At 38.4% G+C, this 18,987-nt stretch overlaps 1 protein-coding gene across 2 annotated transcripts in view; it reads right to left on the bottom strand.

The window, feature by feature from the left end:
- Positions 1-18,987, bottom strand: part of WASF3 (WASP family member 3) — a 128,497-nt gene that overhangs the window by 9,497 nt on the left and 100,013 nt on the right. The window contains exons 4-7 of one of the 2 annotated variants that reach the window (XM_059377586.1): positions 12,690-12,824; positions 10,371-10,524; positions 7,037-7,154; positions 2,358-2,533 (exon numbers count right to left, since the gene is read on the bottom strand). In XM_059377586.1, coding sequence (XP_059233569.1) covers positions 2,358-2,533; positions 7,037-7,154; positions 10,371-10,524; positions 12,690-12,824 — 583 coding nt within the window. The remainder of the gene's footprint in view (positions 1-2,357; positions 2,534-7,036; positions 7,155-10,370; positions 10,525-12,689; positions 12,825-18,987) is intronic. The other variant, XM_059377587.1, reaches the window with a different exon arrangement.

Genomic DNA, 18,987 nt, shown 5'->3' with positions numbered 1-18,987 from the left:
TCGGGGGCCTGCTGGGGGACAGACAGCCCCATAGGAAGGTAGCAGTCACCCACAGAAGACGCTGTACCAACGTGGAGATGAGTGGGATGAAGCTGAAGTGTCATGATCAGCACTGATTATCTGTCGCAGGAAAGAGCATTGGTAAGAGTGAAGATCACATGGAAAACGGACGAAGGGAAGTGTAGGCAGTGGAGACTCGGTGGGAGAATCATAAGACTCCCCTGGGGTCTTTTGGTGGACAGGTGGGTGGACAGGTGGGTCGTCAGCTGCAGCACAGGGCGCAGGACAGGAGGGGCAAGCACAAGGACACTTGCGCTGGAGCTCTCCCATCTCCTGATAATGGCGAGAGCAATAGGCAAGCATGTCCATTCTCATTCTGAATTTATGCTTACAATCAAACCATTCCTGATTTACAGAGAAAGCAAAACTTTATGGTTAGTGTTATGTGGATTGGGTTAAAACAGATTACTTACATGAACAGATCATATACATGCCATGGAATCTGATATTAGATTTAACTCTGTTGTTCCCCATATATCCACTAAAGACCATGTTTCTAAATAATGCTTAAGACATAAATATGAAATAACAAAAGTCAACAAATAAAAAACATAGAGCATGATTTCAATTTTGTAAGAGAAAAACATATATATGTACAGAAAAATGACCAAAGAAAGAAAGACGCTAAAAAGCAAACAGTGGTTTCTCTGGGTGATGGGATTATGGATAAGATTTAAATTTTTCTCTGTAACTTCCAAATATTAGAAGTTCCTCTTATTTTACAGTAAGAAAAAAACTGATATACTTCAGTAAAATAAAAAACAAAAGATTCTAATTTAAGGGACAGAATCCAATGATGAACTTTAATCTGTTATCTGTTACAGATAGTAAGAGGCCACAGGAAATAGGATTTGTGTTCTGAAAAATAAAAGAAATGAAGATCTATCTAAACAACATAAATACAAAAGCAGAATACTAAATCATCTCAGTAATCATTGATTTTATACCCAACATGGAACAAGTGAATCTCAGATGCTAGAACGAACAGCAAACATTCAACTGAGGGATTAAAAAACCTCATTTTTCCACCTGTACCTACTGAAAGAAGAATATATATGGAGCATTATAAAATAAAGTATATGTTTAACATGAGTAAGTAATCACAATCAAATTACTTGGGGGGGGGGAGTACCCTGGGGGCTATCTATAATATTCAAGTACCCCTCCTCACCCGAAGACCTGTGAGCAAATCTGAATCATCATTATTATTTTCTATGGACATAAATGGACATAGAGATTCACACCTGAGGTGAATGCTCAGTTACATCTCCAATAATTCTTGAGTACTGAACAGATATCAGCTTGTACAGAAAAACTGCCTAGAACTTATCTTCTAGCATAGCCAACCAATGACTGACAGCCCTTCCAGGGTGGGCATATTTCTGGGTGTGGTAAAGTACCAAATATGAAATATCTTCTGTGTGCAGAGTCTGTGCTAGACACTGAGGTTATAGAGAGAAAAATTAAGAAAAAAGGACACAGATATAATGTAAGGTACAGGTTGTTGCTGTTTTTGAAACATTCTTGAGTCATATAAACATTCTCTGTTCAAATTCTGAAATGGTGATGGAAAACTCCTGAGGTTTCTGACCAGTGGGAGACCCCGACCTTACATAAGCAGAGTCGGGAAATTAAAGCCCAAGCATTAACTGACTAGTGAGACTCTGTTGTACCGAGAGTCCCTTTTGCAACAAATGTGATTTAGCGACCACATCATTCGCCCCTGCAAGGAATATTTTTATTTAAATGCTTACAAATTCTTAAAGTAACTCCAACAGAATTCTTCTCCTGAAATTAGAATACATAAGATTAGTAAACTGAATAAATAACTAACTTGTTGGCTCATCACTCTTAGAAAAGGTTTCCAGAAAAAATACAGAAGTTCCGTCTTAGGCACATCAATTACCACCTACTAATTATTTTTAGCTATCACGTGGCAAAAGAAATTCAACATTCTAAGCTAAAGAGGGAGAGAAAGGAGTAAACGATTATTAAAAATGTAAGTCATTGGCAGTTATTAAGCCCAAATATAGCATCAGTGTTAAAAAGACTACATCTAGGTTAATAGAACAATAAACGAGTTTGAGTGATGGAAAATCATACAAAGTAACCCAACATACAATGAAACCACTTTCAAGTATTATTTCAAAGTCAAAAAAATACATATCATTAATTTTTAAGGAAAGTTTTTGCAACATATCATGGGCCATATAAACACCAAAGACACTGGTGCGTTTCCAACATATAATAAAACCAATTTACTACACAGAGGCTTTCTACAACACACGCACACACACCTAGTGTCTGGGGACAGGGATCCCTCGGAAGACGCTCCGTGGTACACACTCTGAGACAGCCTGTTGTCGGGTCTAAGCTCTTTGTCATATGCCATCATACTCCACTCCTGGCGCCTGTTTCTGGCCTTCCTAACCTTTTTCACCTCCCGGGTTGTGCCATCTATACGTTTTTGCTCCTGATGTGCAGGAAGAGAAAGTAAGCATGCCGAGACAGAAGGGAAAGGAAAAGAGCAGGTTAAATGCAGTTGTAATGAACGGGAAACAAGCCCGGCACGCAGACAAGAGACATTCCCATTTCGGATCACACGAACATTCTGAAAAATTCAAACACAGTATACATTCTCTTACCTGACATAGACCCAGCAGCAGTAACTGATACTTAACCATTTAACCTAAATAAACAGAAGCTACTCTGCAGCAGCTAACTCCAGGAACTGCTTACCATCATTTCTGGTAAAGAGTTCGCACCTTACTAGGCTTTTATCTTGTTTTAATGTACTAGATCTTTTAGATCTGCATGATAGAGATAAGTGTCTGAGATACAGACAAATCACGTCCTACCACTACACACTTTTGACTGAATGGTTAACATGCAATCATCTTTCACAAAATAACTCAAAATATTCTATTGCCAGTTTCTAATAAGATTATTACAGAATATTTAAGCTAATCCTGCAACTAGCTTAACATGGAACAAAAACATGCTAAGAACTTACCTTACCATACTGAGAATCAGTCTGCTTCAGCCCTACTTTGCCAGCAAAAATGTATCCAGTAAAAACTTGGGTCCTACACAGGTGTTTCTTCAAAGGTGAGGACAGTTATTGCTACATGTTTATGTGTTTTTCATAATTCCCAAGTAAGAGGTCATGGTCTTTAAAGATGAGAACTACGTGCTTTTAACTCCTAGACTCCTGTTAAAGAACTCCCGCACATGGTTTTACAGAAGACACACGAGTGCTAAGTGGTCAGACCCAAGTGAGCTTACGCACCAGGTCAGGCGCTGAGGATACAAACAGCAGACAAAAAGACAAGGAATCTGCCTCCGTGGAGCTTGCGGTCCAGTGCGAGAGGCCCAGAAAAGGACATAAACAATGTCCAGGTATAAAATATGGTAAAACATAAATGCATCATATACCGAATGGCACCTCATCTGGAAGTCAGGGAGTGGCCGAGACTAGCCCCATCATGTGAGCAGGCATCATTCTGCAGAGGAGCAGGGCGGGTGCATGGGCAGAGCCGACAGAATGTGAGCCAGCTCTGAGGACAGCAGCACATCAGGAGGAATGAAAGAAGGTACATGGGCAATTAGGGGGAATGGCTCCTGAGATCTCAAAGGTAAGCCAGACCTTATAAGCCGGGTCAGAGGTGTTGTTCTTTATCCCAAGGGCAAAGGGAAACTATCAAAGGTGAGAAGGGAGGGGCTGACACACAGCTGAAGCAATCTGAAAAGATCCCTCCAGGTTGTGGAGAACAGATTAGAAGGGGGAAGGCAGGTCCTGTGAAAGGGTGGCTGATGGTTCACGGTGGGTGCCTGGACAAAGCTGGCAGATGATGTGAACATGGAATTCACAGAACATGTATAAATAGTTAATAAAGATATGAAAAGGTATGTAGTGCAAATGAGATTTTCGTGGGGGAGGGATGAGTCCTTCAAAATAAAATAATAATGATATGCAGGTCTGGAAGAAGTCTGTTAAGAGTGTAAACTGGTTCTGTCTTTTAATGGTCAGGGGGCAATTTGATGGTTTCTTTCAAAATTTAAAGCTCATTATTTGTCTTCTAGAAGTTTACCCAGAAGACTTATCTGCACATGGATCACGCAGTACCACAGTCCTATTAAGCAACTCTTCACATGCAACCAAAGTATGTCCTAACACAGTAAGGAGTAAACAGTTAACGTAGCATGCACACCTTTGAGTACTATACAACTATTAAAAAGAACACAGGACATCTTTAATTATGTCAATATATGTATATGTCTGCATGTGCTTGTGTAGACATCGGGTGTGGTACCATTCTATGCATATAAAAGTGCTTTGTGAAGTGTATGCATATAATTATGAATGCTTTTTAAAACGTCTAAAAATATACAGTTACTCCTAATGATTGGTGACACCTGGGAAAGGAAAATCTTATCCTCAAATTTTCTACACTAATGTATTCACTTCAGTGTAACATGAGTGTTTTACAACCAGCACGCATTGCCCGTATACTTGTAGAAACCAAAAGGAGGGAGAGTTCAATGGATTTCAACATACCTCCTGATTAAGAACCACTGTAGTCATCAGTAACTGTCACCCTTACTTTTTAAAAGACGTATGTGGACGTGTTTAGATCAAGTGTTACGATCATCTACGACTCTCCTTACAGTGGTTTAGCCTCCAAATCCACTCATCATCATGCACAAAGACACACACACACACACACACACACGTACGCACAAACCGACTGTGACCAAGTGTTCACAGTCGTGTGTTTGTATTCCAACTACACTGGCTTCCATTAAAGCCCCTGGAATGTATCCAACCATCTCCTAGCCCGGGACGATCCTAGCTGCCTCTACCTCTAATGCTCCTGGATTCGGAAGCTTCCCTCACCTCCTCTGCCCCCACTCCTCCAGCATCCCGGCTCATGACCATGCACGCACACAGACACGTGCACACACACGTGCACACATAGGCACTGACGCGGACTCTGCTTAGCAGACTTCTAACTCCCCACTGCTGGAGCTCAGTGAATGACACCGCCTCATTTGCAATGTCACCCCCCACACACACACACCTTGTCACTTCACCCACTGCACACTGTACTTTCCCTTCACAACATTTACTAGGCACTGGAACTACACACTTACAACTACATATTTACTTGCATCATTTAAAAGATGTTTTTAAACCAGGAAATGAAGTTCAGAAACAATGGATTTCTCATCCCCAAATTTTCTAAACTAATTTTTTCTTCAGAGAGAATTTTCAGCTCCAAACTGAAAGTAACCTGTGTTTCGGAAATCCTGGGAAACAAAGGATTAACTGGTCTCATTTTCTATTCCTACATAATACAAGATTTCGTGCTAGAATTTTCAAAATTCTTTCCCTCTTTATGATTTCTAGCGGGCTGCATGATTACTTAATGTTTGTTTCCCCCACTACATTGTAATCTCCGTGACGGTGATAATCCTTCCTCACCACTGTTTATCCAGCTCGTAGAAGGCATTCAAGAAACATTATTATATAAGTGAATAAGAAACTTATCAGAATGTTATGTGTTGGAGGAATGTGTAATGAGACAAAACAGTCAAGGAAATGGTGTAATTTTGAAGACATGATAATCACCCATACACTAAGACTGTTTCCCCTGAAGAACACCACTAAAAAACTCAGATATTTTTGCCAAAAGTATCACTGAGAAGGGAAACCTAGAAGACCACTTAAAAGGACAGGCATGTTTTAAAGGAAAATACCCTTAAATTCCTGTTAGTATAAAAAGGTGTAAGGACCAATGGGCCTTGAGATAATGTTTCTTTTCCCGTCAAGAGACCAGGATCAGTTTTTTCTTCACTTAAATACTTAATACTTTCTTCACTTGGACACTTTCCACCTTCAACACTCAGCAGCCCTTCCAAGATTTCTCTATTCATCTCTCCACCCACAGCACCAGGAGAGAGCACGAATAACCAACCTTTAGAATTCTTTCCTGGACTTCAGTGGGAACACCTTACCCTTGTAGTCAGTAAACTGCTCCATATTCCCTTTCTTAAATCCCGTTTTCAAATCTTAAATTCTCTTCCATCCCAAACTGTGGCTTCTATGGTTCCAGTACATCTAGAAGCCTCCAAACATTAAGGCCACTAACCCACAACATGCTAAGGTTTTGTCCTAAAGAAAGCACTCTAACATTTGTCAAGCAAACCAGGTGCTCGTTTTTTAAAAACACAGTTTACATATAAAAGTCTTGACAAATATTTGCCTTTGGAGAATTAACTCTCAGTAGGTGAAGTCTAATTTCTGGGCCCTAAAGGGGTAGTCCTTGAGCAAAGCATGATTATTCTTCCAAGAGTAAGATTATTCTCTTCCAAGAGAATCACATAATGTGATTATGTGGTCATAATGTGGTCATCAACCTTCAGATTTACAAGTTGCCTGCCTATTACACCTCACCGAAAGGAATCTCATTGTTTGATAAATACTATGCCCTAAATATACAGATCACACATGCCTTTCAATCCAATATGAACATCTCATCAAGGTGTTAATTACAGCGAGGTAGCAATGCACCAATTGATTAACCAACTGAGCCACCCAGGCACCCCTCAATGCACCAATTGAGAATGCTTTAAAGAGATGAGAGCAGGTCATTATATCTGATAAGAAATGTTGGCTGCTTTGTGAAATTTAAAGAGCAGGAGAAGAGTTGTAAAACATGTTACAAACAAAAGTTCTAGTCACTACTTCTATCAAAGCAAAGCAAGTTTAGGGAACAAATCAGAAAGTATTTACTGAAGAATAGTATTACTGTGTTAGACGGAATTGTCAGTATCATTATGTAAAAAATGCAACCTCTACTTCTGCACTAAATTCAACATACCAACCATTTGCATAAAGGACTTATTGACTTATTTCTAAACCAGGATCTCATTTCAACGTCAATTTGTGAGTTCCCATACTAGAATTATTTACCTTCTGACGCCTCTTCTCCTTCCTTTTGTCCTCTGTGTCCTGCAGCATTTTTTCTTTCCAAAGGTCAAAGAAATAGGAAGGATCAGTGTAGAACTTCAGCCCATCCTTTTTATCATCTCTGTAAATCAATGTATCACAAGTCGGGAGTGGGGAGAAGAGGCTGTTAGACATATTCCTGTGGGGTGAATATTCACTCTATTTAACTCAAGGGATGACAACATCTGCATGAGGTGAATATTCACTCTATTTAACTCAAGGGATGACAACATCTGCATCTACACATTCTCTCTGATCTCCTCATTTGAAGGAAAAAAAAAAGGTGAACATGAAAGATTAGCAACTTTTTCTAGAATAATCACGTAAAAAGTACTCTGGCTAATTTAGACTTAAGTATAAAAGTGCCTCAAAATCACAATATGGCTCGCAAACAATGATCTCTGATACCTCAATTATTTCAGGAAACATTCTGTTTATTCTAAGAGGGGCCATCTACAGAGATGAATGGGTTCTCAGTGTGTACGGTACTCACCTCTACTCTGGAGCTTCCATATTATTAGGATAAAAATTAGTAAGTACGCTGTCCCTTTTTCTTTTTATTAGTAAGTATGCTGGCCCAACATCTACTCAATTCGGAAAGAAGCAAAAACTAGTTCCCAGCATACTAAGTGTGATGGGAGTGGAAGTAACTCACAAAGAGAATTCAATAGTGACACTGCTCTTTCAAGTCCTACCACAACCACTGTGGTCTAAAGACTATTTCAAGGATTTATATAATTATTCATCTATCATAAAACCAATGCAAATCCCAAGTTGTAATATAAATCAAAAGTAAAGCTCAAAATAATCATAACATGAACTAAATGTTCTCTAAGGCTAACGCTTTAAAAAAGGATCTGGCCTGTAGACTACCTTCAAAAGGAAGCAGAGCATTTACATTTCAAGTCAGGGTTTCAGTAAGTCATTTAAGGCCCAGAGAAAAGCAAAATGAGATGAGGCACAGTGAGATGAGTATAAGAAAGAGTTTATGCCCCAACAGTAAATGCAAACTAACTGAAAGAGCCCAGGGGGAAATCCTGCCTGCCCTTCCCTGATGCTCCTGCTATGCCATGTTCTGGGAGCTTCTCGTCATCACAAACTATGGCCCAGGTTCCTCTGGGGGCTACTCTGGCCCAATTGATGGTCTGAAAATCACTAAATGGCAAGTTGCTTTACACTTTCATCTATGATGACTTGAAATCCTTCTTTTTCCTTTACAAATTTCCTAACTGATAGGAGACCTCCATTACAGAGATTTTATTAACAACATTACTGTGAAAAATAGTCTCCCAAAGATGCCAGGCCTTCCAAATGGAATGAAGATAGAGAAAAGCTCAACAGTAATTTGTTACAAAATTTAAGACATATAAAATTATTCCTTTTTTTTTTTTAAAGAGGGAGCTAATACTTTAATGAAGGCAGTAGCTCATGTCAGTGAGCAAATATTAATCTCAACATAAGAACATAAGCAGGAATGCCCAGTGTTGATAGCAACCAAATACTTCATTTTCAAGTCATGTTCTCATGTTCATATTAACACTGTCCTTAGTGTTTTATATACCTCAAATATTTATTGTCAAATAGTACATTTGAATTTTTAGCACTGTTACTCTTAAACACACTATTAAAGAGTTAAAGACATTTTTATTTTCCGTAAAACTGAATATACACATACAATATCTATGGAAGTTACTTCGTTTTTTTAATAAAATTAAAATTTTTCTATCACCACAAGTAGCTAATCATGATCTCAATTCATCAAAGATAAGTGGCCTACTGAGTTTTCTAAGCTTTTTCCTTTGGAACAGGATTATTTAGTGAGGTGTCTTAGGACAGTTTTAACAGGCCTGCCCTTGTGGCTTCTAGTGTTAAATAAATCTGAAATTGCCCCCCCCAAATATGCCTATTGAATGAAAGTGAAATTGTAAGGTAAAACATCAGACTTACAATACTACTATTCATATAGATTATTAATTTTTAGATGAGTTTGCTAAAACTTCCAGAAAAGCATACATGTTTCATAGAAAACTGTGGCCCATCGGCCCTTTTCCATCATAGTTTCCATGGGATTTCTACTGGTTTTTTTTTTTTTTTTTTTGAGAGAATCTTTCTGTCAATGCTTAAGAAAAGAATGTAGCTGGAACTGCTGCTTTATTAGCAGGGCTGCAATAGAGGGGGGTCCAAACATCTCCTTTGGATCCTGAGAAGGAACAGGAATTCAGACCAAAAATACTCTGAGCACTCCTTGAGAAGGACCAAAGGCCCAAGATGGCGGCACCAGAAAGAGAGAACCCATTCAGTGGTAAAGGGAGTCTGTTACCCAGTGGAGCTAGTCCTGGGAGCCATCAGGACACCCTCTACCACACAGCCTGTGCTCATCAGAGGCTGAGGGAATGAGCTTACCTGGAGGGCAAAAGCGGGAGAAGAACAAGGTGTATGATGAAGGACAATGAGAAGGCATATGGAAAAGGGAGATGGGAAAGAAGGTGACAAAATATGGAAGGAAAACACTAACGTGGTAAGAGGTAGGAGAGGTGTTTTTAACAAGTATTTTCAATTGCTTAATATTAACTTTTTCCACCACCGATTTTCCATTCTTTTTCTGGAAAGTCTGGTCCTGATACCGAGTCCTACCATTTTACAGTAACAGGTTAATTTGTTGACTGTATTATTCACTCTTTAAGAATCTCTAGGTGCAGCATGCATTTTTCTGAATTAAGTGACAAAAGTCTCTGCAGTGCTGAAATGCTGAGACAGGTATTTCGCTGCATGATAAATGAATTATGCAATTCCTTTAAAACTGACTTTGAATATGAGGAACAACATAACCACACACTACATTATACAATGTGTAATTTTATAATTACTTGGACTGTGGAACTTTCGAAAGTTGATATCCTGTAGTGACACTATTTAGAAAAAAGTCCCCCAGGTTGAGTTATATAGAAATATTTTAACTGTTCAGCAATGAGTGTCATTTGAGACATAATCATAAGTAGAATTTTTGATTCTAGAGTAACAAAATTCTACTTCAGATATCTACACACTCAGGTATCTACAAAAGTAGCTATCTACTATAGATATCTACCAAAGCTAACATTAGAGCTCACACTTCTCTGGGTGAGTTAATCTCTATTTTGAAATTCGAAACCTTTAACAATTCTGTACTAGGAACTGATTTCATTGTATATAATACCTGCAATTACTTTCAAAGTTTGAAAAAAATACGTCCACAGCACTGATCTCCTCTCTCAGCTAATCTAGACTAAAAAGGCACTGGGAATGTATGAAGCCATACCTGTACGGTGTAAGAATATTCAGAGGAGGTGGCTTATCGCTCTGGTTGTAAATATCAGCAACAGGATTAGGAATGCTGTTCTTTGAAACCACCTGCTGGTCTTGGACTGTGGAACTTTTGAAAGCTTTTTTCATGTTGATATCCTGTAGTGACACTATTTAGAAAAAAGTCCCCCAGATTGAGTTATATAGAAATATTTTAACTGTTCAGCAATGAGTATCATTTGAGACACAATCATAAGTAGGACTTATGATTCTAGAATAACAAAATCATGTTTATTCTGTTCACTTAAAACCACACTTAAATAGCATGTATATTCCTTCCCTCTTGTAAATAAAGCTGTCCTATAAAATGAAGACGGATCACGTCTTTTCTCCTTCTGTAGTGATCTAATTATTTCTTTGAACCTAATATTAGAACATCATTCTTTATAATAGTGTTTTTCAGAAACCACACAGGAATAGAGTTGAGCATAACAGGTATGTAAATACAAAGGTTTGGGTATCCTGGAGGAAAAAAATATTCAGTTAATACCAGTTGAATATAATACATGTAAAAAATATGTTTACAAAAAAAAAAATGCAAATGTAAAAAACACATGAAGTTTTCCTGACACTGACATTAAGGAAAGATGGCAAGGTTTTTCAAAATAGGTATAGTCCTAGAAATTAAGGAGCCAAATTTGAACTACACTCAGCGGTAAGGAAATCAGGGCTGATAATACTTACTTCTTGTGTCTGCGCAACACTTTACATCTCATGTATTAACTCATCTAACCTTGACAGACACTTTCTAATTGGGCAACGTGGTCCATTAACCCACCTGACCAACAGAGCTGAGAGTTGGGTATTAAGTAACTCTTCCAAGATCACCCAGCAAAAAAAGGCAAACTCAAAATAGAACAAAGATTTCCTAACTTGGTCACATGGCTTTTTTCTACTATAAAATCCATGCCAAAGACAGTAATCAGGTAAATCTTGATTGGATGGAATTTTAAGGATATGAGATACAGTGTAAAATCTTATGACCTCTAGTGTACAGATTAACCTTTTCAAGCACAAGGTTTATCACTGGTAATCCAATTACAAGATCCCACAAAGAAACTGAAGGAAGATGAGTAAATACTAAAAATCATTTGTGATACCAAGGTGAAAAATGAATGACTGGCTTAAGATGCTAAAATTTCTTATCTGAATAGGCCAAATAGCTAGCCAAGGTTTTACTTTTTCAAATAAAATATATCTTAAAAATCAGATTAAAGAATGTTCATAAGGGATATTAAAATTTCAATGCTCTACATTTTTGTCCAATTTCTAATTCATGAATTTAATATTGACCTTTGAAAAAGACCTGAACACTAGTAAATATATTTTTTTAAATGATGAGGGATGAATTCCCTAAAACACTACATTTAAAAAAGAAAAAAACTTCCAGTTTTTTCATTAATACAACTATTTTTTTTTCATTAATACAACTATTTTAAGTCTAGTGGAAAAATCAGATATTAAGATCATTTTACTACAATAAGAGAAATCAAAACTACTACATAAAGGTAAAAATAATTGTTAATCTGAACATTTTTCTCAAAGAAATATGAAATGCTGTATATTGTACTTTATTTTTACATATTTTTTTCTAGTGTAATCTCAGTCTCTCATCTAAAAGATACAGAAAGGGAAATCTTTAAAAAGGAATTGCTGAATTTTCATTTTATTGAAACTGTCTCAATTTCAGGGTCTATCCTCAAAATTATTACCAGTTACCTACACAGTACTTACCAGTATTAACTTCATTTTACAACCATGACGCCTAAAGGCCATCAGTAAATGCTATTTATTGAGACGGTAAATCGCAGATCACCATGATTATTTATAGGCATCAACCCCAACAAGGGTAGCAGGCAGATGCCTTCATGCCCTCCCTCAGTCACGCTGTGTAAGTAGTACCCTCCCTCTTATCTGGACCACATTTTTGGAGTGACTGTGACTTTTAAATAAGAAAGTATCTTTAAAAGAACCACCAATGACATAAACTAGGGTTTCTAATAGCAAAAATATTCAAAGAATCCTTTAAAACAAATACTATATGTGTATTTTTTTTAAAAAGAGTATTGAAGGCATCTATGAGGTAAACAAGATAAGACTCTTTAATTACTATCTTACCCAATACTGTGCCCCCCAACCCGCAATATTCTTCTAGAAAGGACAAGATGAAATATCAGCACACTACCCCAAGGAAAAAGCAGTGATTACACCGCAATTAATGACTACCGTCTTGTCAACATCACTTCTAGCTCATTGCTTTCATGCAATTACTTACCCTCTTCCACTGTTGAATCCAGCTGGGTAACTTTGACAGCAAGGCGATCAATTCTGTCTTGAAGAGAATTTGCTCTGATGTAGAAGTTGTTAGCCTCATTAAACAGCTCACCAAATATGTCTTCAGCATGTTTGCCTAGAGAAGAAAATGAATGGAGAAGGCCATCTGTTAAGAAGTGCTGAAGCAGCCTTCACACGTTCTTGCTAATACTGATTACTGTCAACATGTGGGATTTTGTGCAAATGATTATAAAAATAAAGTGTCACAGTCAAGGGCCTTTAGAACTTTTGAAAATGTATTGTGAATATTAACATCTATCTGAAATTGACCTGAAGTTGTATGGTTTTAGAATACCCCGAAGAGTATAGAACTTTCATTTAATTGCTACATGAGCTATCACCAAGTTGTTTCCCATTAAACTTCTTTGGGGAAAAAATGACTCTCATTTTGCATAATTTACAAATAAATAGAATCTTGGGACCTTAACCTTCCTTTTACTTCCCAAGATAAAGAAATCATGTTGGTTTCTAAATTTGAGATTTTGCTTCATTCGCCATCAGAAACGTTAGATATCTTACGTTGTGCCTAACACTCTCCAACGGCATAAAACTGTTCTAATCTGTATTTTGAAATCTAAGGATACAGTACTGACTCTGGCACTCTCTAAAATCAGTATTTTGTATTCGGAGTTAAATTTTCTGTATGGATTCTTGAGAATGCCAGACATAACTACTCCCACTTTTCTTAAAATGTAATAAAAAAAAATTTCTGAAAACGTAGGAGTAAGTACCTGCTTGGATTTCCAAATCCTAACATCATTCCTTTATTCATTCAACAAACATTTAATAACTGTCTATCCTGAGTGTGCAGGGCATATTTCCTCTGCCAGAAAGAACCACTTTTTTAAAAAGAGACCTTAATTTTAAGAACACATTCTAGTTCACAGCAAAACTGAGCAGAAAGCACAGAAAATTCCCATATACTTCCTACCCTCCATACCCTCCCCCACTATCAACCTCACACATTTGTTATTATGCATTTGTTATAACTGATAAACCCACACTGACATGTTATTACATGAAAAGTTCAGTTTCCATTAGAGTTCACTCTTGATGTTAAATGTTCTACAGATTTGGACCTATGTATAAAGACATGTATCCACCATTACAGTATCATACAAAATAGTTTCACTGATAAAAATTCTTTATGTTCCACATATTTATCACCCCCAAACCCCTGCCACCCACTGATTTTTTTTAATGTCTCCATAGTTTTGCCTTTCCTAGAATGTCATGCAGTAGAAATCATAATTAATTATAATTAACCACATTCACTTAGTAATATGCATTTCAGGTTCCTTCACAGCAAGACAGCTTGCTTTTTAGTGTTGAATAACGTCGCACTGTCTGGATGGACTAGTTTGATTACCCATTTACCTACTGAAGGACATCGTGGTTGCTTCCAGTGTTTGGTGGTGATGAATAAACATCTGTGTGCGGGTTTTTAGGTGGACATGAGTTTTCAACTCACTTGGGTAAACACCAAGGGGCAAGGTTGCCAGATTATATAGTGAGAGTATGTTAATTTTTTTCTTATAAGATTTTATTTATTTGACACAGAGAGAGAGATCAAAAGTAGGCAGAGAGAGAGAAGCAGTCCCCTGCTGAGCAGAGAGCCCGATGTAGGGCTCCATCCCAGGACCCTGGGATCATGACCTGAGCTGAAGGCAGAGGCCTTAACCTACTGAGCCACCCAGGCACCCCAAGTATGTTAATTTTTATAAGAAATGAATTGTTGTCTTCCGAAGTGGCTGCACCATTTTGCATTCCCACCAGCAACATATGAGAGTTCCTATTGCTCCACACATTCATCAGCATTTGGTGTTGTCGGTTTTCTGGATTTTAGCCTTTCTGAAAGGTGTGAAGTGGTTATCTCATTTTAATTTGCATTTGCAAATGCAGAGAGCATTTCCCTGATGACAGATGAGGTTAAATATGTTTTCATATGCTCTGTGCCTGCCATCTGTACATCTTCTTTGGTGAGAGGTCTGTTCAGGTCTTTTGCCCGTTTTAAAAATTTTCTTAGTAATGAATTTTAAGCAGTCTTAGTATATTATGGGTAACAGCTTTTATCAGATTATGTCTTCTGCAAATATCTTCTCCCATTCTGTGGCCTGTCTTATTCTCTTGACAGTATCTTTCACAGAGCCCAAGTTTTTAATTTTAATGAGGCCTAGCTTATCAATTTTTTCTTTCATTGTGATGCCTTTCTTTGGTGTTGTATCTAAAAAGTCACCACCACTCCGAAGGTCAGCTAGATTTTGTCCCATGTTACCTTCCAGGAGATTTATAGTTTTATATTTAGGACTATGCTCCATTTTGAGTTAATTTTGGGGAAGGATTTAAGGTCTGTGTGTAAACTACCATTTATTTGCATTTCTACCAGTTTATCACCCAAATGAGAAGAGAACCTAAATCTTCTGGAAAGAATACTTAAAGCAAGAATCACTATGACATTTTCACAGTGCTTTATAATTTATATGGTGCTCTGATATCCACTTTCCAGACAGCTATAATTCACAACATGGCAAACTGTGAGAGTAAAAACCATACCCTGCTAAGTGTCGCAGTCCAGCCCTAGAACAATGCCTCCTGACAAACGCCTGTTCAATGAATGCACCAGCTCATGAGGTCAACAGTGAGTTACTGCGTTCATTTTCGAGGTGACTAACCTGACCATCGTAAGGTGATCTGTCCAAATCTCATGGCTAGTCTGTGGCAGTAAGAGATGAAACAAAACTCTGGTCTTCTAACTTCTAATCCCTTGCTTTTATTATCATATACTTCCCTGAACTTCCTTGTCTAGAAATTAGCAACTTCCATGAATTATTTCATTGTTAACTACCTGTTTAGTTAATGAAATGGACTGAAATATTGTTTCTTAAATGATCACTCCAAGACAATGGATGAGCATTTCTTCTGAATCTAAAAGCAATATAATTTCATAAATTCTCATGGTATAACTTTTTTTTTTTAAGATTTTATGTATTTACTTGACAGAGATCACAAGTAGTCAGAGAGGCAGGCAGAGAGAGAGGAGGAAGCAGACTACCTGCTAGGCAGAGAGCCCAATACGGGGCTCGATCCCAGGACCCTGAGATCATGACCTGAGCCGAAGGCAGAGGCTTTAACCCACTGAGCCACCCAGACACCCCTCATGGTATAACTGTCTTAACAAGAGGAGCTTTCTCTAAAAAAAAATGAAAACAATAAAGAAAGCAATAAAAACATCTTGTATCTAAAAAGACATCCCTCCTGCCAAAACCAAAAGGGGGATCCCCAAGACTACTGATTTCAGCAAAGCAGTAAATTGTTTCTCTGTAAGTCTGGTATCTATTGTATGGTCCTCTGGAGTCACTTAAAATTCTGCCAACAGTTTCCACTCCCACAATAGATAAAGCAGTTTCCAAAAAGGCAAAGGAATAAAATAAAGTCTTCACACAAATCATATGTTTTTCAACTCTGTTAACTAGATGTGGTATCCAGAATTAATGTTTGTTCACTGGCTTATAAACTTTTTCCCCAGTGTTGGACTTGTGTTTCTAATTAGCTCATGAACATCTCCATGTTGATATCCTATAAGAATCTCAAATAGGAATTCCAATAGGAATTCATTTTCACGTTAACTCAACCCTGCATCCCTGTGTGGAAAGGCATCAACCAACCTGAAATGAAGCCCAAGCAGAAATGCAGTCATCAGTGGCTGCTGCCTCCCCCTAAAGCTCATGGAACACCAATGGCACCTGTCTCTCCCCAGCACCCCTGAGCTCACACCCTCCCTGTTTCCCTCCTGCATGACATAGATCAACAGCTTTGGCTTTTTTTGCTTTCAGGTTCACCTCCCACCCTCGAATCTGTTCATCACACTGCTACCAAATGATCGATCTTTCTTTCTTTCTTTCTTTCTTTCTTTCTTTCTTTTTTTTATATTTATTTGACAGACAGAGACCTCAAGTAAGTTGACAGGCAGGCAGAGGGAGAGAGGAAGAAGCAGGCTCCCCGCTGAGCAGAGAGCCTGATGTGAGGCTCGATCCCAGGACTCTGGGATCATGACATGAGCCAAAGGCAGGGGCTTTAACCCACTGAGCCACCCAGGCGCCCCCCAAATGATCTTTCTTAAAGGAAGACCTGACTCTCCCTCCTACTCAAATTCTTTATTGCTCCCTATCATTTTCAAGCTCAAATCTAGGCCTCTGAGAAGGACGCAGTAGGCCCTGTGCACCTCACTTCTGCGCAGTCAGAAGTTTGTGCTCCAGTCAAAATGAACTATTTGCAATGTCTAAACCCGTTCCCCTTTCCCACAGATTCCGCTCCTGGTCTGCACTTTCAAAAATCCCTCCCATGCCTTGTCACCTCACTCAGAATAGAAGTCAAAGGCCATAGGAGGCTTACAAAGTGATTTAACTTCCTTTACCCTGCTGGCCTCAGCAACTATCACCCTCTCCCTTGCATATTCCACTCCACCTACACTGTCTCCTTGCTCCTTCTCAGACATGCCAATCATTCTCGCTTCTGGTCGGGCGTATTCCTGTTCCTTCTCCTTGGACTGTTTTGTCCCAGAGACTCACAGGGTTTGGTCCCTCACATCATCCAGATCTATACCCAAATGGGACCTTCTGAGACACCTCTAGCAACCTTAGCTAAAAGTGCCAGCACCTCACCACACACATGCACACAAATGTCCCCCATCCTCACCCACCCACTTATTTTTCTCCTTGGCACTTAGCACCATGCTGTCATTGTACACTTTACTTACTCATCTTGTCTCCTGTCTGTCTCCTTTTATGAGACTGTATGATCTAAGAGGACAAGGACTCTCGTCGGTTCTGTGCACTGCTTTATCAATCCCCAAGGTCTAGGACATGCCTGGCTTATAGTAGGTGCTCAAAAAGATTGTGGAATCAATGAATAAAAATGCATTAGCTTCAAATCAATCCTTCAGGATGCAGGTAGGGGTCTATAAGATCAGATGCCTCTCTCTGTGTTCCCACAATACCCTAAGTATACCTCAGTCGCAGGACTCTTCACATAACTGAATGTTGTCTTTGTGTAAGTTCTCTGAGAGTATAAGCGATATCTTTTATCTCTGTATTGTCTGTGCTGGGTTAGTGCTCAGAGAGTATCTCCTGAATAAAAAACATATGATCTCTTTTCAGTGCTTTCTTGTTAACAAGTACACAACCAACAAATCCTCCCGGCCCCAAGTAAGTTTGGAAAACACTGGGCTGTACAGATTAAACATGCTTCTATGCCTTGGGATATCTCAAATCTTTAATACACTATGTGCAATAGGACCCTACTAGAGACCATCTAGCATACCATGTGTTCAAACTGACAAGGCCTGGAAACACCTGGTAACATCCTTTGGAACTACTGTTTCATGACACCCATTTAGTAGAATGACTGCCCCTTCAGTTGGATGACCTGGAGACAAGAGTACCACGTTCCAAACAGTTTATATCCAAGACTATCAGTTGTTTATTTTGAGAATCAGTCACGGTCGAAATGTAACCAACTAATTTTTCTCTACTTGCACATTCAGTTTAAAAGACATATTCCCATCCATATCTCTGCCCTAGGAAAAAATCCTTTCCCTTCCCCTTTGATTATACAGAAATCTGATTAATAGGGGCAGCATATATCACCAAGGATATGGGAGTATACACCATCCCCTCTTGCAACAGCAGCTACTGTTGAGAACACACTCTGCTAGATGCTGTGCGAGTTGAAAGGGATCAATAACACGTGTCCTTTACCTTCAATGCTTAAAAGTAACCCTATTTGAAGGAAAAAAAAAAAATCATGCAACTGACACTATATTTCTATAGGAAATACTCAATTTGTAAAAAAGGAAGCAGAAATTAAGGACTCATACTTAATCTTTTGCCAGCTGCTATAAGTGACTAAAGAAAATGGAAGAAATTATATTTTCCTGATGAACAAGAATAAAATGTTACAAATTACAGTATTCCGCTTTGCAAATAGCAACTTATTTGAAAGGCTTAATTTTACTCACTCTTTCGATGGCAAGTCCATTAATAGCTAAACTAAAATAATTCTGAATTGAATTAAAAAAACCATGCTGAGGTAAGCGCAATTTACTCATTCTTTACTGACAAAGGATCCACTTATGGCATTATTAGTACCATTATCAACTTATGTCCAAGTGTGTCAGGTTGAGAGGCAAGCCTCTAAACTGCCAAAGCATTCAAAATTATGCCTGGATTTTCAATTTTATT

The sequence above is a fragment of the Mustela nigripes genome, chromosome 15, assembly GCF_022355385.1.
Source record: "Mustela nigripes isolate SB6536 chromosome 15, MUSNIG.SB6536, whole genome shotgun sequence".
In the NCBI taxonomy this organism is placed as follows: Eukaryota; Metazoa; Chordata; class Mammalia; order Carnivora; family Mustelidae; genus Mustela; species Mustela nigripes.
The sequence above is the reverse complement of the archived record's forward strand: the minus strand, read 5'-3'. Positions and strand labels throughout refer to the sequence as shown.